Genomic DNA, 16,717 nt, shown 5'->3' with positions numbered 1-16,717 from the left:
GAAGCTTAGGATTACAGTGACCAGTGCCACACATCCCCTGGGCTCCGGTTTGTGGGGTACTGTAGTACGTCATCCAGGACTTTGCTGTCCATAATACTTTTCTCTTTTCATCCTGAAAGAGAGTGAAAAGGGAAGACTACAAAGAGGCTGAATACTATTGAAGGGGCAGGGTTTAGCTGCAGACTGCAGTCTTCAACTCCCAAAAATGGGTTTGACTAACAAAGAGCAGGAAAGTAATCCAGGAGGAATTGGAGTGCATCGGAGAGTTGGCGACTGTGTTTCTTTTACACCCTCCCCAATGACTAAAGGTCACCAGTCTTATACGGTACACAATCAAAGTAAAAACTATTTAAGCGGATAAAACACATACACAAGTAGGGATTCCAGCTGGCTGGAGAACAAGCATACTGGACTCATTAAGCTTTCATGTCTCAAACTTTTCTCAAAGCACACTAAAAAAGGTTATTGGACCATAACTTTTTATTTATTCATTTGTGGGACATGGGCGTCGCTGGCCAGCATTTATTGTCCATCCCTAGCTGCCCGAGGGCAGTTGAAAGACAACCACATTGCTGAGGGTCTGGAGTCACATGTAGGGCAGACCAGGTAAGGACGGCAGATTTCCTTCCCTAAAGGACACCAGTGAACCAGATGAGTTTTAATGACAAACAGCAATGGTTTCGTGGTCATCTGTAGATTCTTAATTCCAGATTTTTTTTAATTGAAGTCAAATTTCACCATCTGCAGTCACAGGATTCGAACGCGGGTCCCAAAAACATTAGCTGAGTTTCTGGATTAATAGTCCATCACCTCTACTATCTAACTTATCCTTAATATACAAGTCACAGCACTACTGAAAGAAAAACTTGCAGTTATGTAGCACCTTTCATAACCTCTAGATCCCCCAAAGAGCTTTGCAGTCAATAAGGTACTGATTGCATTGTGCTTGTATTGTAGGAAACACAGCAATTGGTACGCAGCAAGCTCTCAAATAAACAGCAAGGAAAACTGATGGTGAGGTTCGTTCTTAAAGCTCTTTGACAGGGTCTCCTGTTAAAGGCAGTCCAATAATAAGTCACTACTATCCAAACGTGGAATGTCAGTAGTCGACTGGGATGTGTAATAAAACAGATAGCTAAATATTTGAGAATTTGATTCTAAGGAAATGCTGTGGTCTCATTAGTACCCTGCTCCCAGTCTTATACCAGAAACCCAAGCAACAAATGCAGAACTGAGGGACTGAAGCACTCTGAGGCACCAACTTGCACAGAAGGTCCCGTCAGCTGTATCAGTTAGTCTCCATATTTAAGGAAGGGTGCACTCTGAGGCAGTACGGCAAAGGTTCATTAGATTGATTCCTGGGATGAAAGGCTGAGGTCTACATTCTCTGGTGGAGTTTAGAATGGGGAATGATCTCATTGAAATAGTCAATATTATGAAGAAGCTTGACAGAGTAGATAGTGACAGGGTGTCCCCCCCGGCCAGGAATTGTAGAACAAGTGGATATAGTTTCAGGATAAGAGACTGATTTAGGACTGAGATGAGAACTGTCTTCAATCAAAGGGTTGTGAATCTTCGGAGTTCTCTAGCCCAGTGGGCTGTGGACGTTCCAAATTATTTAAAGGCTGAGATAGATAGATTTTTGATCTCTGAGAATGAAGGGATATGGGGAGTCGGTGAAAAAATGGATTTTAAGTTAAGATCAGCCATGATCATATTCAATGGCTGAGCAAAGCTACATGGCCAACTCCTGCTCCCATTCTGAATGCTTCCAAAAATCACTTAGAAAAATTATTTTGTCATTATCATTTATTCTCGTGGGAGCTGTTTTATGCAAAGTGGCTGAATTATAATAATTACTAGAAACATAGAAACTAGAAGCAGGAGTGAGCCGTTTAGTCCTTTAAGCCTGCTCTGCTCTGCCATTCATTTTGATCATGGCTGATCAGTGAATTCACTATCCTGATCCCCTTTGCCTCCCCTTTAGCCCCAAGAGCTATATCTAATTTCTTCTTGAAATCAGACAACATTTTGGCCTCAACTACATTCTGTGTAGTGAATTCCACACATTCACCACCCTAAGTGAAGAAATTTCTCCTCACCTCAGCTCTAAAGGACTCCCCTACCATTGGGAACATTCTTTCTGAATCTGCCCTGTCTAACCCTGTTAGAATTTTATAAGTTTCTGCGAGATCCCCTCTCACTCCTCGAAAGAGTGAATATAATTCTAACCAACTTAATCTCTCCTCATATGACAGACCTGCCATTCCAGGAACCTTCGCTGTACTCGCTCTATAGCGAGGACATCCTTCCTCAGATAAGGACACCAAAACTGCACACAGTTGGCGTCACCAACACCCTATACAATTGCAGCAAACCATCGCTATCCCTACATTTCAAACCTCCGAAGACCAACATACCATTTGCCCTCTTTACTGCCTGCTGTACCTGACCGCTTATTTTCAGTGACTGATGCACGAGGACTCCCAAGGTCTTGTTGAATATCCACCTCCCTCAATTTACACCCATTCAAGTAATAATCTGTCTTCCTATTATTGCTACCAAAGTGGGCATTCTCATATTTATCTACATTGTACGGCATCTGCCTTGCAGATGCCTATATTCAGCCCGTCCAGATCACACTGAAGCAACTCTGCATCCTCCTCACAGCTCACCCTCCCACCCAACTTTGTATTATCTCCAAATTTACAGATGATACATTCAGTTCCCTCTTCCAAATCATTAATATATAAAATGAACAGTTGGGGTCCTAGTACAGATTGCTGCGGAACCCCACTAGTCACTACCTGCCGATCAGAAAAAGATCCATTTATGCCAACTCTTTGCTTCCTATCTGCTAACCAGCTTTCTATCCGTCTCAAGACATAACCTGCAATCCTGTGTGCTTTAGCTTTACACAGTAGTCTGTTATGTGAGACCTTGTCAAAAGCCTTCTGAAAATTTAAATAAACCGCATCCACTGGTTCTTCTCAGTCAACTCTGCTAGTTACATCCTCAAAGAATTCCAATAGATTCATCAAACAATGCTGAGTTATGAAATCCTTTTTAATAGACTCCAGCAACTTCTCCAATAACGAGGTTAGGCTCACAGGTCTATAGTTCCCCGTTTTCTCTTTACCTCCTTTTGTGAAAACAGACTTACATTGGTTCCTACAGATTGGAGGGTAATTAGAGTCCAAAGAATTTTGGAAAATAACCACCAATGGATATATATTTCCAGGGCCATTTCCTTAAATTCTCTGGGATGAAGATCATCAGGACCTGGGGATTTATCTACCTTCAATTTCCCCAAATCCATTACTTCATTAATGCCGATTCCCTCCAGCTCCTTACTAAAACATGTTTCTCTCAGCACTTCTGGCACATTATTCACGTCTTTCTTTGAAAACAGTATGTAGTTTCACAACACCAGGTTAAAGTCCAACAGGTTTATTTGGTTACACAAGCTTTCAGAGCGCTGCTCCTTCATCAGGTGAGTGTAGGATTTGTTTCACAAATAGGGCACATATAGACACAGATTCAAGCGCAAGATAATGGTTCGAATGCGAGTTTTAACAGGTAACCATGTCTTTACAGGTGCAAACAATGAGAGTGGAGAGAGAAGGAAGCACAGGTTAAAGAGGTGTGAATTGTCTCAAGCCAGGACAGCTAATGAGATTTTGTAAGACCAGGCAAGTCATGGAGGTTACAAGTAGTGTAACATGAACACAAGATCCCGGTTGAGGCCGTCCTCAGGCGTGCAGAACTTGGCTATCAGTTTCTGCTTGGCGATTCTGTGTTGTCATGTGTCTTGAAGGCCACCTTGGAGAACATTTACCCGAAGATCAGAGGCTGAATGCCCATGACCGCTGAAGTGTTCCCCAACAGGAAGAGAAAACTCCTGCCTGGTAATTGTCGAAGTGTCCATTCATCCATTGTCATAGCGTCTGCATGGTCTCACCAATGTACCATGCTTTGGGACATCCTTTCCTGCAGCATATCAGGTCAACAACGTTGGCTGAGTCACAAGAACATGTACTGTGTATCTGGTGAATGGTGTTCTCATCTGAGATGATGGCATCTGTGTCAATGATCCAGCATGTCTTGCAGAGGTTGTTGTGGCAGGGTTGTCTGGCATCATGTTCTCCTGAAAGCTGGATCACCAGGCAGGAGTGTTGCCTTCCTGTTGGGGAACACTTCAGCAGTCAAGGCATTCAACCTCTGATCTTTGGATAAGCGTTCTCCAAGGCGGCCTTCACGACAGCGCAAAACAGCCAAGCAGAAACTGAGAGCCAAGTTCTGCACACATGAGGACAGCTTCAACTGGAATCTTGGGTTCGTATCACACTATCTTTAACCCCACAACTTGCCTGGTCTTACAAAATCCCACTAACTGTCCTGGCTTGGTGATTCACACCTCTTTAACCTGAGATAACTCTCTCTCCACTCACATTGTTTGCACCTGTACAGACTTGATTACCTGTTGAAACTCACATTCCAACCATTATCTTGTGATTAAGTCTATGTCTACATACGCCGCATTTGTGAAACAAATCCTGCATTCACGTGATGAAGCAGCAATGCTCTGAAAGCTCGTGCTATTAAACCTGTTGGGCTTTAACCTGGTGTTGAGAGACTACTTACTGTGTCCCCCCCAGTCCAACACCAGCATCTCCACGTTGTTCCTTTGGGAAGACTGAAACAAAGTACAAGTTTAATTCCACAGCCATTTCTTTATTCCTCCTGTTAGTGATTAAAGGAGTTCATTTTTTTTCTTTACTTATCTATAGAAACTCACAGTTTTTAATGTTGCCTGCTAGCTTACTTTCATACATTTTTCTCCTCTTAAATCAATCACTTGGTCCTCCTTTGACAAATTTTAAACTGCTCCCAATCCTCACGCCTATTGCCTTTTCTTGCCAATTTGTATGCTTCTTCATTGAATCTGATTCTATCTCTAATTTCCCTTGTAAGCCATGGTTTGGCCGCAATTCCAACTCTTGCGCCAAACAGGAATAAACAACTTCTGGAGTTCACCTGCTCGTTCTTCAAATGTCTGCCATTGCCAATCCACTGTCTTTCCTTTCAATAATGTTTCCCAGTCCATCATGGTCAATTCATGCCTCATATTTATTGATCCTGGTCTCAGAATCAACTACATCACTATCCACCTTGACAAAGAATTCTACCATTTTATGGTCACTCGACCCCAAGGGTTCTCTCAACTAGACTGCCAACTAATCTTTTTCATTGCACAACACCCAGTCCAAGATGACCTGCACCACACCCCACGCCCCTATCACCCACCCCTCCCCAAGGAAATCACTCCCGATCCTGCCCAGTTTGTACAGGTCCCACTCCCTAGAAGTGGTCCCAATGCCCCAGGAATCTGAAACCCTCCTCACACCATCTCTTCAGCCTCATATTCATCCTACATATCCTGTTGTTTCTGCTTTGTCTAGCACAAGGCACCGGTAGAAATGCTGAGATCACTACCTTTGAGATCCTACTTTTCAGCTTGCTTCCTAGCTCCCTATATTTTCCTTTTAAGACCTCATCCCATTTTTTCACCTATGTCATTTGTACCAACACGTACAACCACCACTGGCTGTTCGCCCTCCCCATTCAGAATGTCGTGCAGTTGCTTTGAGACATCTTTGACCCTAGCACCAGGGAGGTATCATACCATCTTGGGAGTCACATTTACTGCTTCAGAAATAGAACTTAGAAAAATACAGCACAAACAGGCCCTTCAGCCCACAAGTTACCCTGATCACATCCCTACCTACTAGGCCTATCTATAACCCTCAATCCCATTAAATCCCGTGTACTGATCCAGAAGTCTCTTAAAAGACCCCAAGTTCGCCTCCACCACCACCACCGATGGCAGCCCATTCCACTCACTCACCACCCTCTGAGTGAAAAACTTACCCCTGGCATCTCCTCTGTCCTCAGAAATGCCTATCTAATCCCCTACATGCTGCAAATCAAAGGCAGTGGCGTTGGCAGAGGCAGTGATGTACTGGTATTGTACTAGTACTAGTGTATTGGTAATCCAGTAATGCAGAGACCCAGCGCAATGCTCTGGGGACCTGGGTTCGAATCCCACCACGGCAGATGGAGAAATAAGAATTCAATAAAAATCTGGAATAGAAAGTCTAATTTAATCATTGTTGATCGTCATAAAAACCCATCTGGTTCACAAATAAATCTGCTATCCTTATCCGGTCTGGTTTATATGTGACATCAGATCCACAACAGTGTCCTCTTAAATGGCCCAGCCAAGCCGCTGGGTTGGACGGCAATTAGGGATGGGTAATAACGACAGCAATGCTCACGCATCCCACGAATGAATAACAAGAAAATTGGTTGAAAAAAGTGTTTTGGTGTGAAAGGTATTACATGAACACTTTTGGAATGTGGTTTTCTGGCGAGTTCTCCATGCTCTATAACAGGCTGGGGTGACTGAAGCATTCTGGTTATTCCTGGATGCAAGTGTGTCACTGCGTGGACGGATAGGTGCATTGCTTGGTGTACCTGTGGGTGATGTGGGAAGCAGGCACAGACTAAGCTGGCAGTCCAAGCATAGGGAACTGAGGAATGTCTATTCGAGGTCTTTAAGATGACTGAAGGAATTGGTAGACAGAAAAACATTTTGCTGAAATGCGGACATCAGAACAAAGGAATCATTACCTTAAAATTAGACCAAGGCCATTCAGGTGACATCAGGAAACACTTATTCACACAACGGGTAGTGGAAATCTGAACTCGTCCCCTGCCCCAGCGCACCCCAGAAAGAAAACTGTTGAATCTAACAGTCAAATTAACAATTTTTTTTTTATTATTTATTCATGGGACATGAGCATCGCTGGCCCAACCAGCATATATTGTCCATCCTTAGTTGCCTGAGGACAGTGGAGAGTCAACCACATTGCTGTAGCTCTGGAGACATGTGTAGGCCAGACCAGGTAAGGACGGCAGATTTCTTTCCCTAAAGGATATTAGTGAACCAGATGGGTTTTTCCGACAATCGACAACGGTTTCACGGTCATCAGTAAATTCTTAATTCCAGATGTTTTTATTGAATTCAAATACCACCATATGCCTTGGCAGGATTCGAACCCAGGTCCCCAGAACATTAGCTGAACTTCTGGATTAATAGTCTAGCGATAATGTCTCTAAGCTGTCAGCTTCACTACTAACAATATCAAAGCCGAGATTAGTTAAAGGTTACAGAAGCAAGGGGGCCTGATAGAGCAAAGATACAGATCCATCATGATCTAATTGTATGATAGATTAGATACAAAATGCTCAATGATCTGTTCCTATTGCTAATGTACAATGGTGTATGTAAGCTCCTTAACTTTATTTTTTTTTAATGTGTTTGCGTATGCGTCTAGTTTTCTTGTGTTCTCTCTTCCAACTCTTCATCCTTTCTCCCACCTTTTTCTGTCAGGAAAAACATACAAAAAGTCTGAGGTCACATACCAACCGACTCAAAAACAACCTCTTTGCTGCTGCTGTCAGACTCTTGAATGGACCTACCATCTATTAAGTTGATCTTTCTCTACACCCTCGCTATGACGGTAACACTGCATTCTGCACTCTCTCCTTTCCTTCTTTATGAACAGTATGATTTATCTGTACAGCACATAAGAAACAATACTTCTCACTATATACTAACACATGAGACTAATAATAAATCAAATCAAATGCATCTGATCCTGCTACTGGTAAATTGTAATAGTAATGATTTCATTAGTATAAATTAAATCATAAAATCCTAATGGGGTTCAGGAACAGAAGCACCCAGGGTTGTATGTACGTGAATCACGGAAGGTGGCATTGCAAGTATTTAGAAAAACGATATGGGACCCTTGGCTTTAAACATTTGGGCATTGAGTACAAAAGCAAGAAATTATGCTAAATCTTTTTAATAACACTGGTCAGGTCTGAACAGAAGTGATATGTTCAATGCTGGGCACCATACTTTAGGAAGAATACTTTAGGAAGCAAGGCCCCAGCATGGTAGCAAAGATGGGGGAGCTGAGTTCTGGAGAAGCTGGGATTGTTCTCCTGAGGCCAGCGAAGTTGAGGGGAGACTTAATTGAGGCATTCAAAATCATGAACAGTTTTGGATAGAGTAAATACAAGATAACTGCTGCCAATGGCAGGAGGGATCAGTAGCCAGAGAACAAGGTTTTAGGGTAATTGTTGGAAGCAGAGGGTAGCTGAGGAGAATGTTGTTTATACAGCAGCTATTGGGATCTGGACTTCACAACTGAAATTGAGAATTAGATAAAGACTTGAAGGGGAAGAATTGCAGAGCTGAGGATGGAGTGGGGAAGTGGTTTTGTTACTAGATTGAGTGAATTATATAACTGCAGCTGCTTGTTGATCAGAGCTGTGCAGTAAGACTAAGGGGCGATTCTAAAATTACACTCTCCACATCAGCGCAAACGTGGCCAAGTAACTTGAGCCCAACATTTCTTTCAAGAGTGAGTGAACAGCAAAGAGCAGCTTCCGGCAGCTTCTATCACCCACGTGGACTTTAAGTTTGCAATCGCTCATCAATATGTTGGGATCAGCAGAGTCCAGCCACACTGACAAAGCGGCTGTAGAATGGGACGTACCATCTGTCTGTAAGGCTTGTCTGTGGGAGTCACTTTGGCCTCTCGGGCCTTGTCAATATCTTCAGCTGTTAGCCCACTGACGGAGCGGTGGTCTTGATGGAAGGATCGCCTCTGAGTCCCAGACGAGAAAGGGCCGCTTGATTCCCTGGAACGTCCAGCAAAGACGCCAGCTTCCTTCTCAGGAGACGCTGGGTCAAAGGCCACAGAGTCAACAGGCTCCTGGTGAGTGTCTGCAGCGAAGTCTTCCGTTGACCCCTCAGAGGCCGTGCCATCAAGGTTCCACTTTGAAGCAAAATCTGTGTCCAGTTCCGAGAGGTTCTCTTGCTGTGTCACAACGTCCTAGAAATCAGAAAATAAATAAATAAAAGGCAGGTATTTCATCACTAGAAAAAGCCCAGGAAAGCCCAAAGCACATCTCCTATATAACAGATAAATCACTACTGGTGATAAAACATGGGCAGCAGGCAACATGCCTTTGGAGGGAGGTCAGAGAAGGTTCACTAGGTTGATTCCTGGGGTGAAAGGGTTGCCTTATTCAAGTTAAAAGTTTATTATTAGTCACAAGTCAGGTTACATTAACACTGCCAATGAAGTTCATGTGAAAATCCCCTAGTTGCCACACTCCTGTGTCTGTGTGGGTACACTGAGGATAATTTAGCATGGCCAATGCACCTAACCAGCACATCTTTGGGCTGTGGGAGAAAACCAGAGGAAACCTACGCAGCCATGGGGAGAACATGCAGACTCCGCACTGACAATGACTGGAATCGAACCTGGTTCGCTGGCACTGAGAGGCAGCTAACCACTGTGCCTCGCCAGAAGGGTTGAGCAGGTTAGGCCTACACTCAGAGTTTAGACAAATGAGAGGTGACATTCCCCTCATAGGAGAATCTGGGATGGACACAGATGCACAGTGGTTAGCACTACTGCTTCACAGCTCCAGGAACTCAGATTCAGTTCCAGCCTTGGTGGATGTGTGGAATTTGCATTATCTCCCTGTGTCATTGTGGATTTCCTCCCACACTCCAAAGATGTGCAGGGGGTTAGGGAGATTTTCCATGATAAATTGCCCCTTAGTGCCCCAAGGTGTGTAGGTTAGGGAGATTAGCCATGGGAAATGTGTGGGGTTATAGGAATGGGGCAGGGTAGAGGACCTGGGTAAGATATTCTATCAGTGTCGGTGCAGACAATGGGTCAAATGGCCTCTTCTGCATTGTAGGCATTCTATATTATTGAAACATTTAAGATTCTGGGGGACTTGACGGTTTAGATGCTGAGAGGATGTTCCCTTCATTGGGGAATCTAGAACGAGGGGGTATAGGTTAGAAAATAGGGATCTCCAATTCAAGATGAAAGTGAAGAACGATTTCTTCTCTAAGGATCGCTAGCTTTTGGAATTCGCTTCTTCAGAGAACAGTGGAGGCTGGGTCATTGAACATATTCAAGTCTGAGTTGAACTAATGTTTGATCTATAAGAGAGTAAAAAAAATAGAATCCTACAGTACAGAAGGAGGCCATTTGAACCATCAAGTCTGCACCAACAATAATCCCATCCAGGCCATATCCTCATAACCCCACAGTTTTACCCTACTAATCCCCCGACACCAGGGTCAATTCATCACGGCCAATAAACCTAACCTGCACATGAGGACCAGGCAGAAAGTGAGGCCACAATCAGATCAGCCATGATCTTACTGAATGGTGAAGCAGGTGAGGGACCAATTGGCCTACTTCTACCACCACCTTCTCAAGGGCAGTTAGGGATGGACAATAAATGTTGGTCTAGTCAGCAATGCTCATGTCCCCTGGGTGAATTAACATATATAAAACATGTTTCTGTACCTGCACCTTTCCCACTGCCGTACTGAAAGCATCTTCGGCAGATGCCTGCCAGTCCCTGGCCACTGCCAGGGCTTCCCTGCTCGACACAGCAGCACGCATCTGCGTGGTCTGGTTTTCAATGATGGCCTGGCTTAGCTTGGCTAGGCCCCTCATCAACATGATCACATCACTGGCCATGGTGACGTTTCCGATTTAATTTTCCACTGCAGAAACACAAGACACAAATCAACAAGTGAATACCAAAAGAGGAAACACCCCAGCAGATGACAGCACCCTGGAACAAAGCTGCATTTCAAACTCAAACTTCCTCATTTGTCTCAGAGATCACAAAGCCCGTCACACACTGGCAACAACAGGAATGGTATTCGGTAGTTAAAAGTGACATATCTTTTGTATCCACGATTATGCTCAATGAAAACGGCCACATTGTATTTATACATCACTTTTAATGTAATCAAAAGTCCAAGGCACTTTACAGGAACGTCAGACAATAAGCAATGAGCCACATGAGACAGTGTTAGGCCAAGTGACCAAAACCTTGGGCAGACAGATAGATTTAAGGAGTGTCTTAAAGATGGGAGACAGTGGCAGAGTGGTATTGTCAATGGACAGTAATCCAGAGACCCAGAGTAATGCTCTGTGGAGCCCAGTTCAAATTCAAAAATCCTAAGTCTAATGATGATCATTGATTGTGGTGAAAACCCCTGCTTTAGGGAAAGAAATCTACCATCCTTACCTGCTCTACCCTGCATGAGACTTATCCGGCAAGTCACCAACCCACCCAGTGGCACCCACGTCCCATGAATGAACAAAAAAAAAAGTAAAGTGGGTCGAGAGAGATGGACAGGTGTAGGGAGGGTATTCCAGAGTTTAGAGCCTCGCCAATTAACAGCACAGAGGGGGCAATTAAAATCAGAGTACGATGCATGTCTCAGAGAACCACAGAAGAATTTACACAGATGTAGAGGGATGAGAATTTTTAAATCGCGGCATTGCTTAACTGGTAGGTCAGTGAGAACAAGGATGATGGGTGAATAAGACTTGGTCAGGACACTGGCAGAGTTTACAGAGGATGGGTGTTAGGGAACCTGCCAGGAGTGAGTTGAAATAATCAAACCTAGAGGTAAACGGAGGCGTGGATGAGGGTTTCTGCAACTATTAGCTGAGACGGGGCAGACCAGGCCAATGTGGAGGTGGTGGAAATAGGTCACGTCAGTGACAGCATAGTTATGTGGTTACAATAAATCTGGTTCAACGTCAGGAAATGGATGGAGTTGGCAGGCAGCAAGGTACTGGAGTAGCTTTGATCTTCTGTTACCAATCCTACTGAACATGTCTATTTTTATCTGGTTAATAAGCAATTCTATAAGAACATGAGCAATTGAAGGAGGAGAAGATCATACAGCTCTCCAGGCCTGTTCCAGTTGATCAACTGCACTTTTCCCACCCACTCACCATAATCGCTTGAGTCATTAAGTTCAATCACAATTCTGGATGTACTCAATAGCTGAGCCTCCCCATGTGAATACAGGAGGTGGTGTACTCCACCCGCCTCAGTTCAACACCAGCCAGTGACAGATCTCTCTAATTCTACCTGGTGTAATCACCCTCCATCCACCCTCAGCCTCTGCCCCTCCATTACCCAATCTTCAACCTACTGACCTGCATCCTCACTCCCTCAGGAACACGTGATTTCCTCCCCCCCCACCATTGCTGCTCAAACTGCTCCATAATCCTCAACACCACCCCTGCCACGCTGCTGCCTCCCTCCTCACCCTCAGGAACCTCCGTGAAACCTGCTTCTCTGCTTCACCTTGTCCGAGTTTCCACACACTGCTCAGGCAAGACCCCAGGACTATTTCATCAAGTTTGGATGCCATGAGCAAAGGGCCAGAGTTATTCTCCCAAGACAACACATTTTGCTCGCTGACGTCCTAGAGCAGTAAATGTGTTAAATGCTGCTCAAAGGACAGGGCACAGCAGATCAGTACGTACCATGTCCTAAATCCATGGATCCTCCTGGTTAACGGACATCATCCTCCTCAAAACCTCAACCCCACCACGAGAACCTGTACCAAGGCTGCTCCATTGCACTAGCCTCTTTACTGCTTTGCACAATCAGCAATTTCCCAAAGTCTGCAGAACATTCCAGAATGGTGGTGTTGTATTTAGTGGTGGCTCACTCTTGCCTCCAAGTCAGACAGTTCAAGTCCCACTCTTATGTGATGCCCGAGTTTCCCATCACTTAATCTGGGCTGACACTCCCCGTCCCGAGGGAACGCTACACCGTGGGGCTGACACTCTCCGTATTGAGCTACACTGTTGGTGGAAAGCTGGAGATGTCAGCTCTCTCTAGTGAGCATAAAAAGGTCCCACAGCAAACAGAAACAGAGAGATATTTCAAGTCCAAAACCTGGAAGGTTAACCATTTCTCTCACCACAGCTGCTATCAGACCTGCTGAGTTTATCCAGCATTTTGTGTATTTAATAACAGTTGCTGTGTATAACGTGGCTGTTGTACAGTTACAATGCTTCAAAAATAATTCAATAGCTGCAGAGGCTTCCTGAGGTTGTGAATGCTGCTACAGAAATGTACATTCACTCTTTTCTCTCATTCCTCCCCCACAGTTGGCACGAGGGCTCCATAGCGTTCAGGAATTGGAAGAAAACCAGGAGTGTCATCCTTACAGAAAAAGGAACTAGATTGCAGTCCTCAGAAACCACGGACTTCCTTCAAAGGAGTTGTTTGTGTTGAGCGATATGGTTTAAGTAAACTCACAGCTGCTGCTAATGGAGCAATACCAGGACATGTTAAAGGGGAAACACTACTTTCACAGATACTCGATTACAACACTGTGCCCCAAGAGTGCCGGGACACACCAAATCTCAGCAGGCTGTCTGTGACAGGAGCAATTAAAAAAGATCAGCTTCTATATTGTTACTCAGTCATAGCATCCGAGCATCACTGACAAGGTCAGAATTTATTATCCATCCCGAATTGCCCTCGGGATGGTGGCACGAAGCTACACTTTTAAACATAACTAAGGGGCTTTCTGAGCCGTTCCAGCAGTCAGTCAGGAATCAACCACATTGCTGCGGGCCAGGAGTCACTAACAGGCTTCCTTTCCTCAATGACATGAGAATCGGGGGGGCTTAGAACAATGGGCAATTTCATGTTCAGCATCACTAAACTCCTGACACTTCTCATAATCTCAATGTCATTCAAAGATAATTAATTCCTTCTGTAGTCCCAGCTATTGTCCCCATTGGAACTTGTGTGAAAACTGTTTTCCGGTTGGGATTGGTGTGTACTAGAAGGTGACACCACAGAAGGTGACAGATAACTTACAATGGACTCTATTTTCATTGGAAGGGAGGTTGTTTGTATTAAGGAAGGTATATTTGCTGTTGATATTGTGATTAAATCAGCGTGGTGTTTTAATAGTTTATCATTGTGAAATTATAATGCATTGGAATTGTAGTGTGTGTGTTTGGATTGCAATGCATTTGGATGAATTGTTTAAATAAAAAGTTGTAGCAGAGAGGAAAAAGAGGGATGAAAAGGGCAGAGTGAATGAAAAGAGCAAGGAAGCCAAAGGGAGAGAGGGAACGAAAAAGAAAATAAAGCACACTTACTTATATCAATCATGGAAAATGGTTTCTCAGGAGGTGTAATCAGAAAAATGAAGAACAAAGAACAACACAGCACGGGAAACAGGCCCTTCGGCCCAACGAGCCCACGCCGCCATTTTAACATTGAGTCCCCTCTCCACCCATGACCCTTGTCTGTGCTTATGGCATTCTGCATTGAGGGAAGAGGAAAAACAAACAATGATACTGGCTGTCAGAGATGGGTTTTAAATAACGGATACCAGAAAAACCCAGCAGGTCTGGCAGCATTTGTAGGTAGAGCAAATAGCGTTAACATCTCAAGAGGTTTTAAAGGATGGTTACTGAGTGGTTGACGGAGGGAATTCCAGAGCTTCAACCACTGAGGAATGGCCACAAAACAGCAGGGCAAAGAGAGGAGCTGGAAGTGTAAAAAGAAGTCAGTCAGAACAAATCCCTGGAGGACTACTTAGGCGAGAGAAGTTTTTGAAAAGGGCAAAACAGACTATGAAGGTATTTATGGACAATCATAAATGATTGGCTCCCACAGCCTGTGATGGATTCTCTTGTCATTTTGTCTGAGCAAAGAGACCGGTTTACAGTCAAGGTTGATGGCATCTCATGTGTGGCATTAGTTTAAGTCTTGATTTGCATAACTTATTGCAAACACTGCACATGTAGTCAGTGTTGGAGGGATAGAAAATGGCATTAGAGTGCAGTGCAAAGCCATCTTGAGAGTTCTCCTCAAATCCCTCCCACCCCCATGAAGCTCAGCTCTATGAGCATGTTCCCAATGTCAGGTATACAGCACAAGAGTTGGGGATTTTGTCGTGAGGTATTAATGGATCTCAATTCCAGTTGTTTGATGTGATGATGGTAGGTTGTTGAAGTTTCTCATCCATAAAGCAGTGACGCAAGAACATTGTCTGGTAGACTTTGATTTTTATTCAGGGATGAACTCCACGCTCTTTCCAAAGTATGTGTGTGTCAACCTGCCAAACACAGCTTGCTTTTCCCAGGCGATGTCTGATTTTGTGATTCAGTGTAATATTATTGGAGAGGATACTCCCAGGATAGTAAAATGTTTGTACTGAACGCAGGGGTGTGTGGCCAGGGATACAAGATCTCTAACATCTTCAGACTCATCAGGCCAAAGAGTTGAGGCTAGAGCACAGCAATCAGCTGAATGTCCTCTGGAGTATCTGCTTCGAGAGCAGCTGTCGTCTGCAAATAAGGGCTCACTCAATAGCTCAGCCATTTTGTACAGAATCTTCAACAGTGCCTCCCAGTTTATTGTATCAAAAGCATTGCTCAGGTCAACAAATACATATATGTGGTCCTTATTCTGTTCACAGGACTTTTCAGCAAGGCGTTTGATAAAGTCCCCCACACAAAGCTTATTGAGAAATTGAGGGGGCATGGGATCCAAGGGGACGTTGCTTTGTGGATCCTGAACTGGCTTGCCCACAGAAGGCAGAGAGTGGTTGTAAATGGGTCTTTTTCTGCATGGAGGTTGGTCACCAGTGGAGTGCCCCAGGGATCTGTTCTGCGACCCTTGCTGTTTGTGATTTTTATAAATGACCTGGATGAGGAAGTGGAGACACGGGTTGGTAAGTTTGCCGATGACACGAAGGTCAGAGCTGTTGAGGCTAGTCTGGAGGGATGTCAGAAGTTACAGCGTGACATAGATAGAGTGCAAGACTGGGCGGAGAAGTGACAGATGGGCTTCAACCCGGATAAGTGTGTAGTGATACATTTTGGCAAGTCCAACGGGATGAAGGAATATAATATTAAGGGTAAGACTCTTAGCAGTGTGGAAGATCAGAAGGATCTTGGGTTCTGGGCTCATAGGACTCTCAAATCAGCTTCGCAGGTAGAGGATGTGGTTAAGAAGGCGTATGGTGTACTGGCCTTCATCAATCGAGGGACTGAGTTTAGCAGTCAGGAGATAATGCTGCAGCTTTATAAGACCCTGGTCAGGCCCCACTTGGAGTACTGTGCTCAGTTCTGGTTGCCTCATCACAGGAAGGATGTGGAAGCCATTGAAAGGGTGCAGAGGAGATTTACATGGATGTTACCTGGATTGGGCGGCATGCCTTATGAGGATAGGTTGAGAGAACTCAGTCTTTTCTCCTTGGAGAGACGAAGGATGAGAGGAGACCTGATAGAGATAGAAGATGTTGACAGGTATTGATTGGGTGGATTCTCATAGGCTTTTTCCCAGGGCTGAAATGACTATCACAAAAATATACAGGTTTAGGGTGCTGGGGAATAGGTACAGAGGAGATGTCAGGGGTAAGTTTTTCACTAAGAGGGTGGTGGGTGAGTGGAATTGGCTGCCGTCGGTGGTGGATTCGATAGGGTCTTTTAAGAGACTTCTGGATGAGTACATGGGACTTAATAGGATTGAGGGTTATAGATAAGCCTAGTAGGTAGATATGATCGGTGCAACTTGTGGGCTGAAGGGCCTGTTTGTGCTGTAGTTTTTCTACGTTCTATGATTTTCTTGATCTGGTGATCCTTGGCCAAGATTTATGAGCATCATGAAACTTACCCAAGTTTTGGGTGCACCACTAATATTGGTGTTTCCCTTTTACAAATCCTAAAACCTCAGATGCCATGTTATAAGTTTG

At 44.3% G+C, this 16,717-nt stretch overlaps 1 protein-coding gene across 3 annotated transcripts in view; it reads right to left on the bottom strand.

The window, feature by feature from the left end:
- The window catches only part of coq8aa (coenzyme Q8A, genome duplicate a), a 78,458-nt gene that overhangs the window by 55,294 nt on the left and 6,447 nt on the right, over positions 1-16,717 (bottom strand). For all 3 annotated transcript variants that reach the window (XM_080193029.1, XM_080193028.1, XM_080193030.1), the window contains exons 2-3: positions 10,476-10,678; positions 8,634-8,972 (exon numbers count right to left, since the gene is read on the bottom strand). In XM_080193029.1, coding sequence (XP_080049155.1) covers positions 8,634-8,972; positions 10,476-10,652 — 516 coding nt within the window. In that variant the 5' untranslated portion in view covers positions 10,653-10,678. The remainder of the gene's footprint in view (positions 1-8,633; positions 8,973-10,475; positions 10,679-16,717) is intronic.

This window comes from Carcharhinus amblyrhynchos, chromosome 7 (assembly GCF_965287045.1).
Source record: "Carcharhinus amblyrhynchos chromosome 7, sCarAmb.v2.hapA, whole genome shotgun sequence".
NCBI classification, from domain to species: domain Eukaryota; kingdom Metazoa; phylum Chordata; class Chondrichthyes; order Carcharhiniformes; family Carcharhinidae; genus Carcharhinus; species Carcharhinus amblyrhynchos.
The sequence above is the reverse complement of the archived record's forward strand: the minus strand, read 5'-3'. Positions and strand labels throughout refer to the sequence as shown.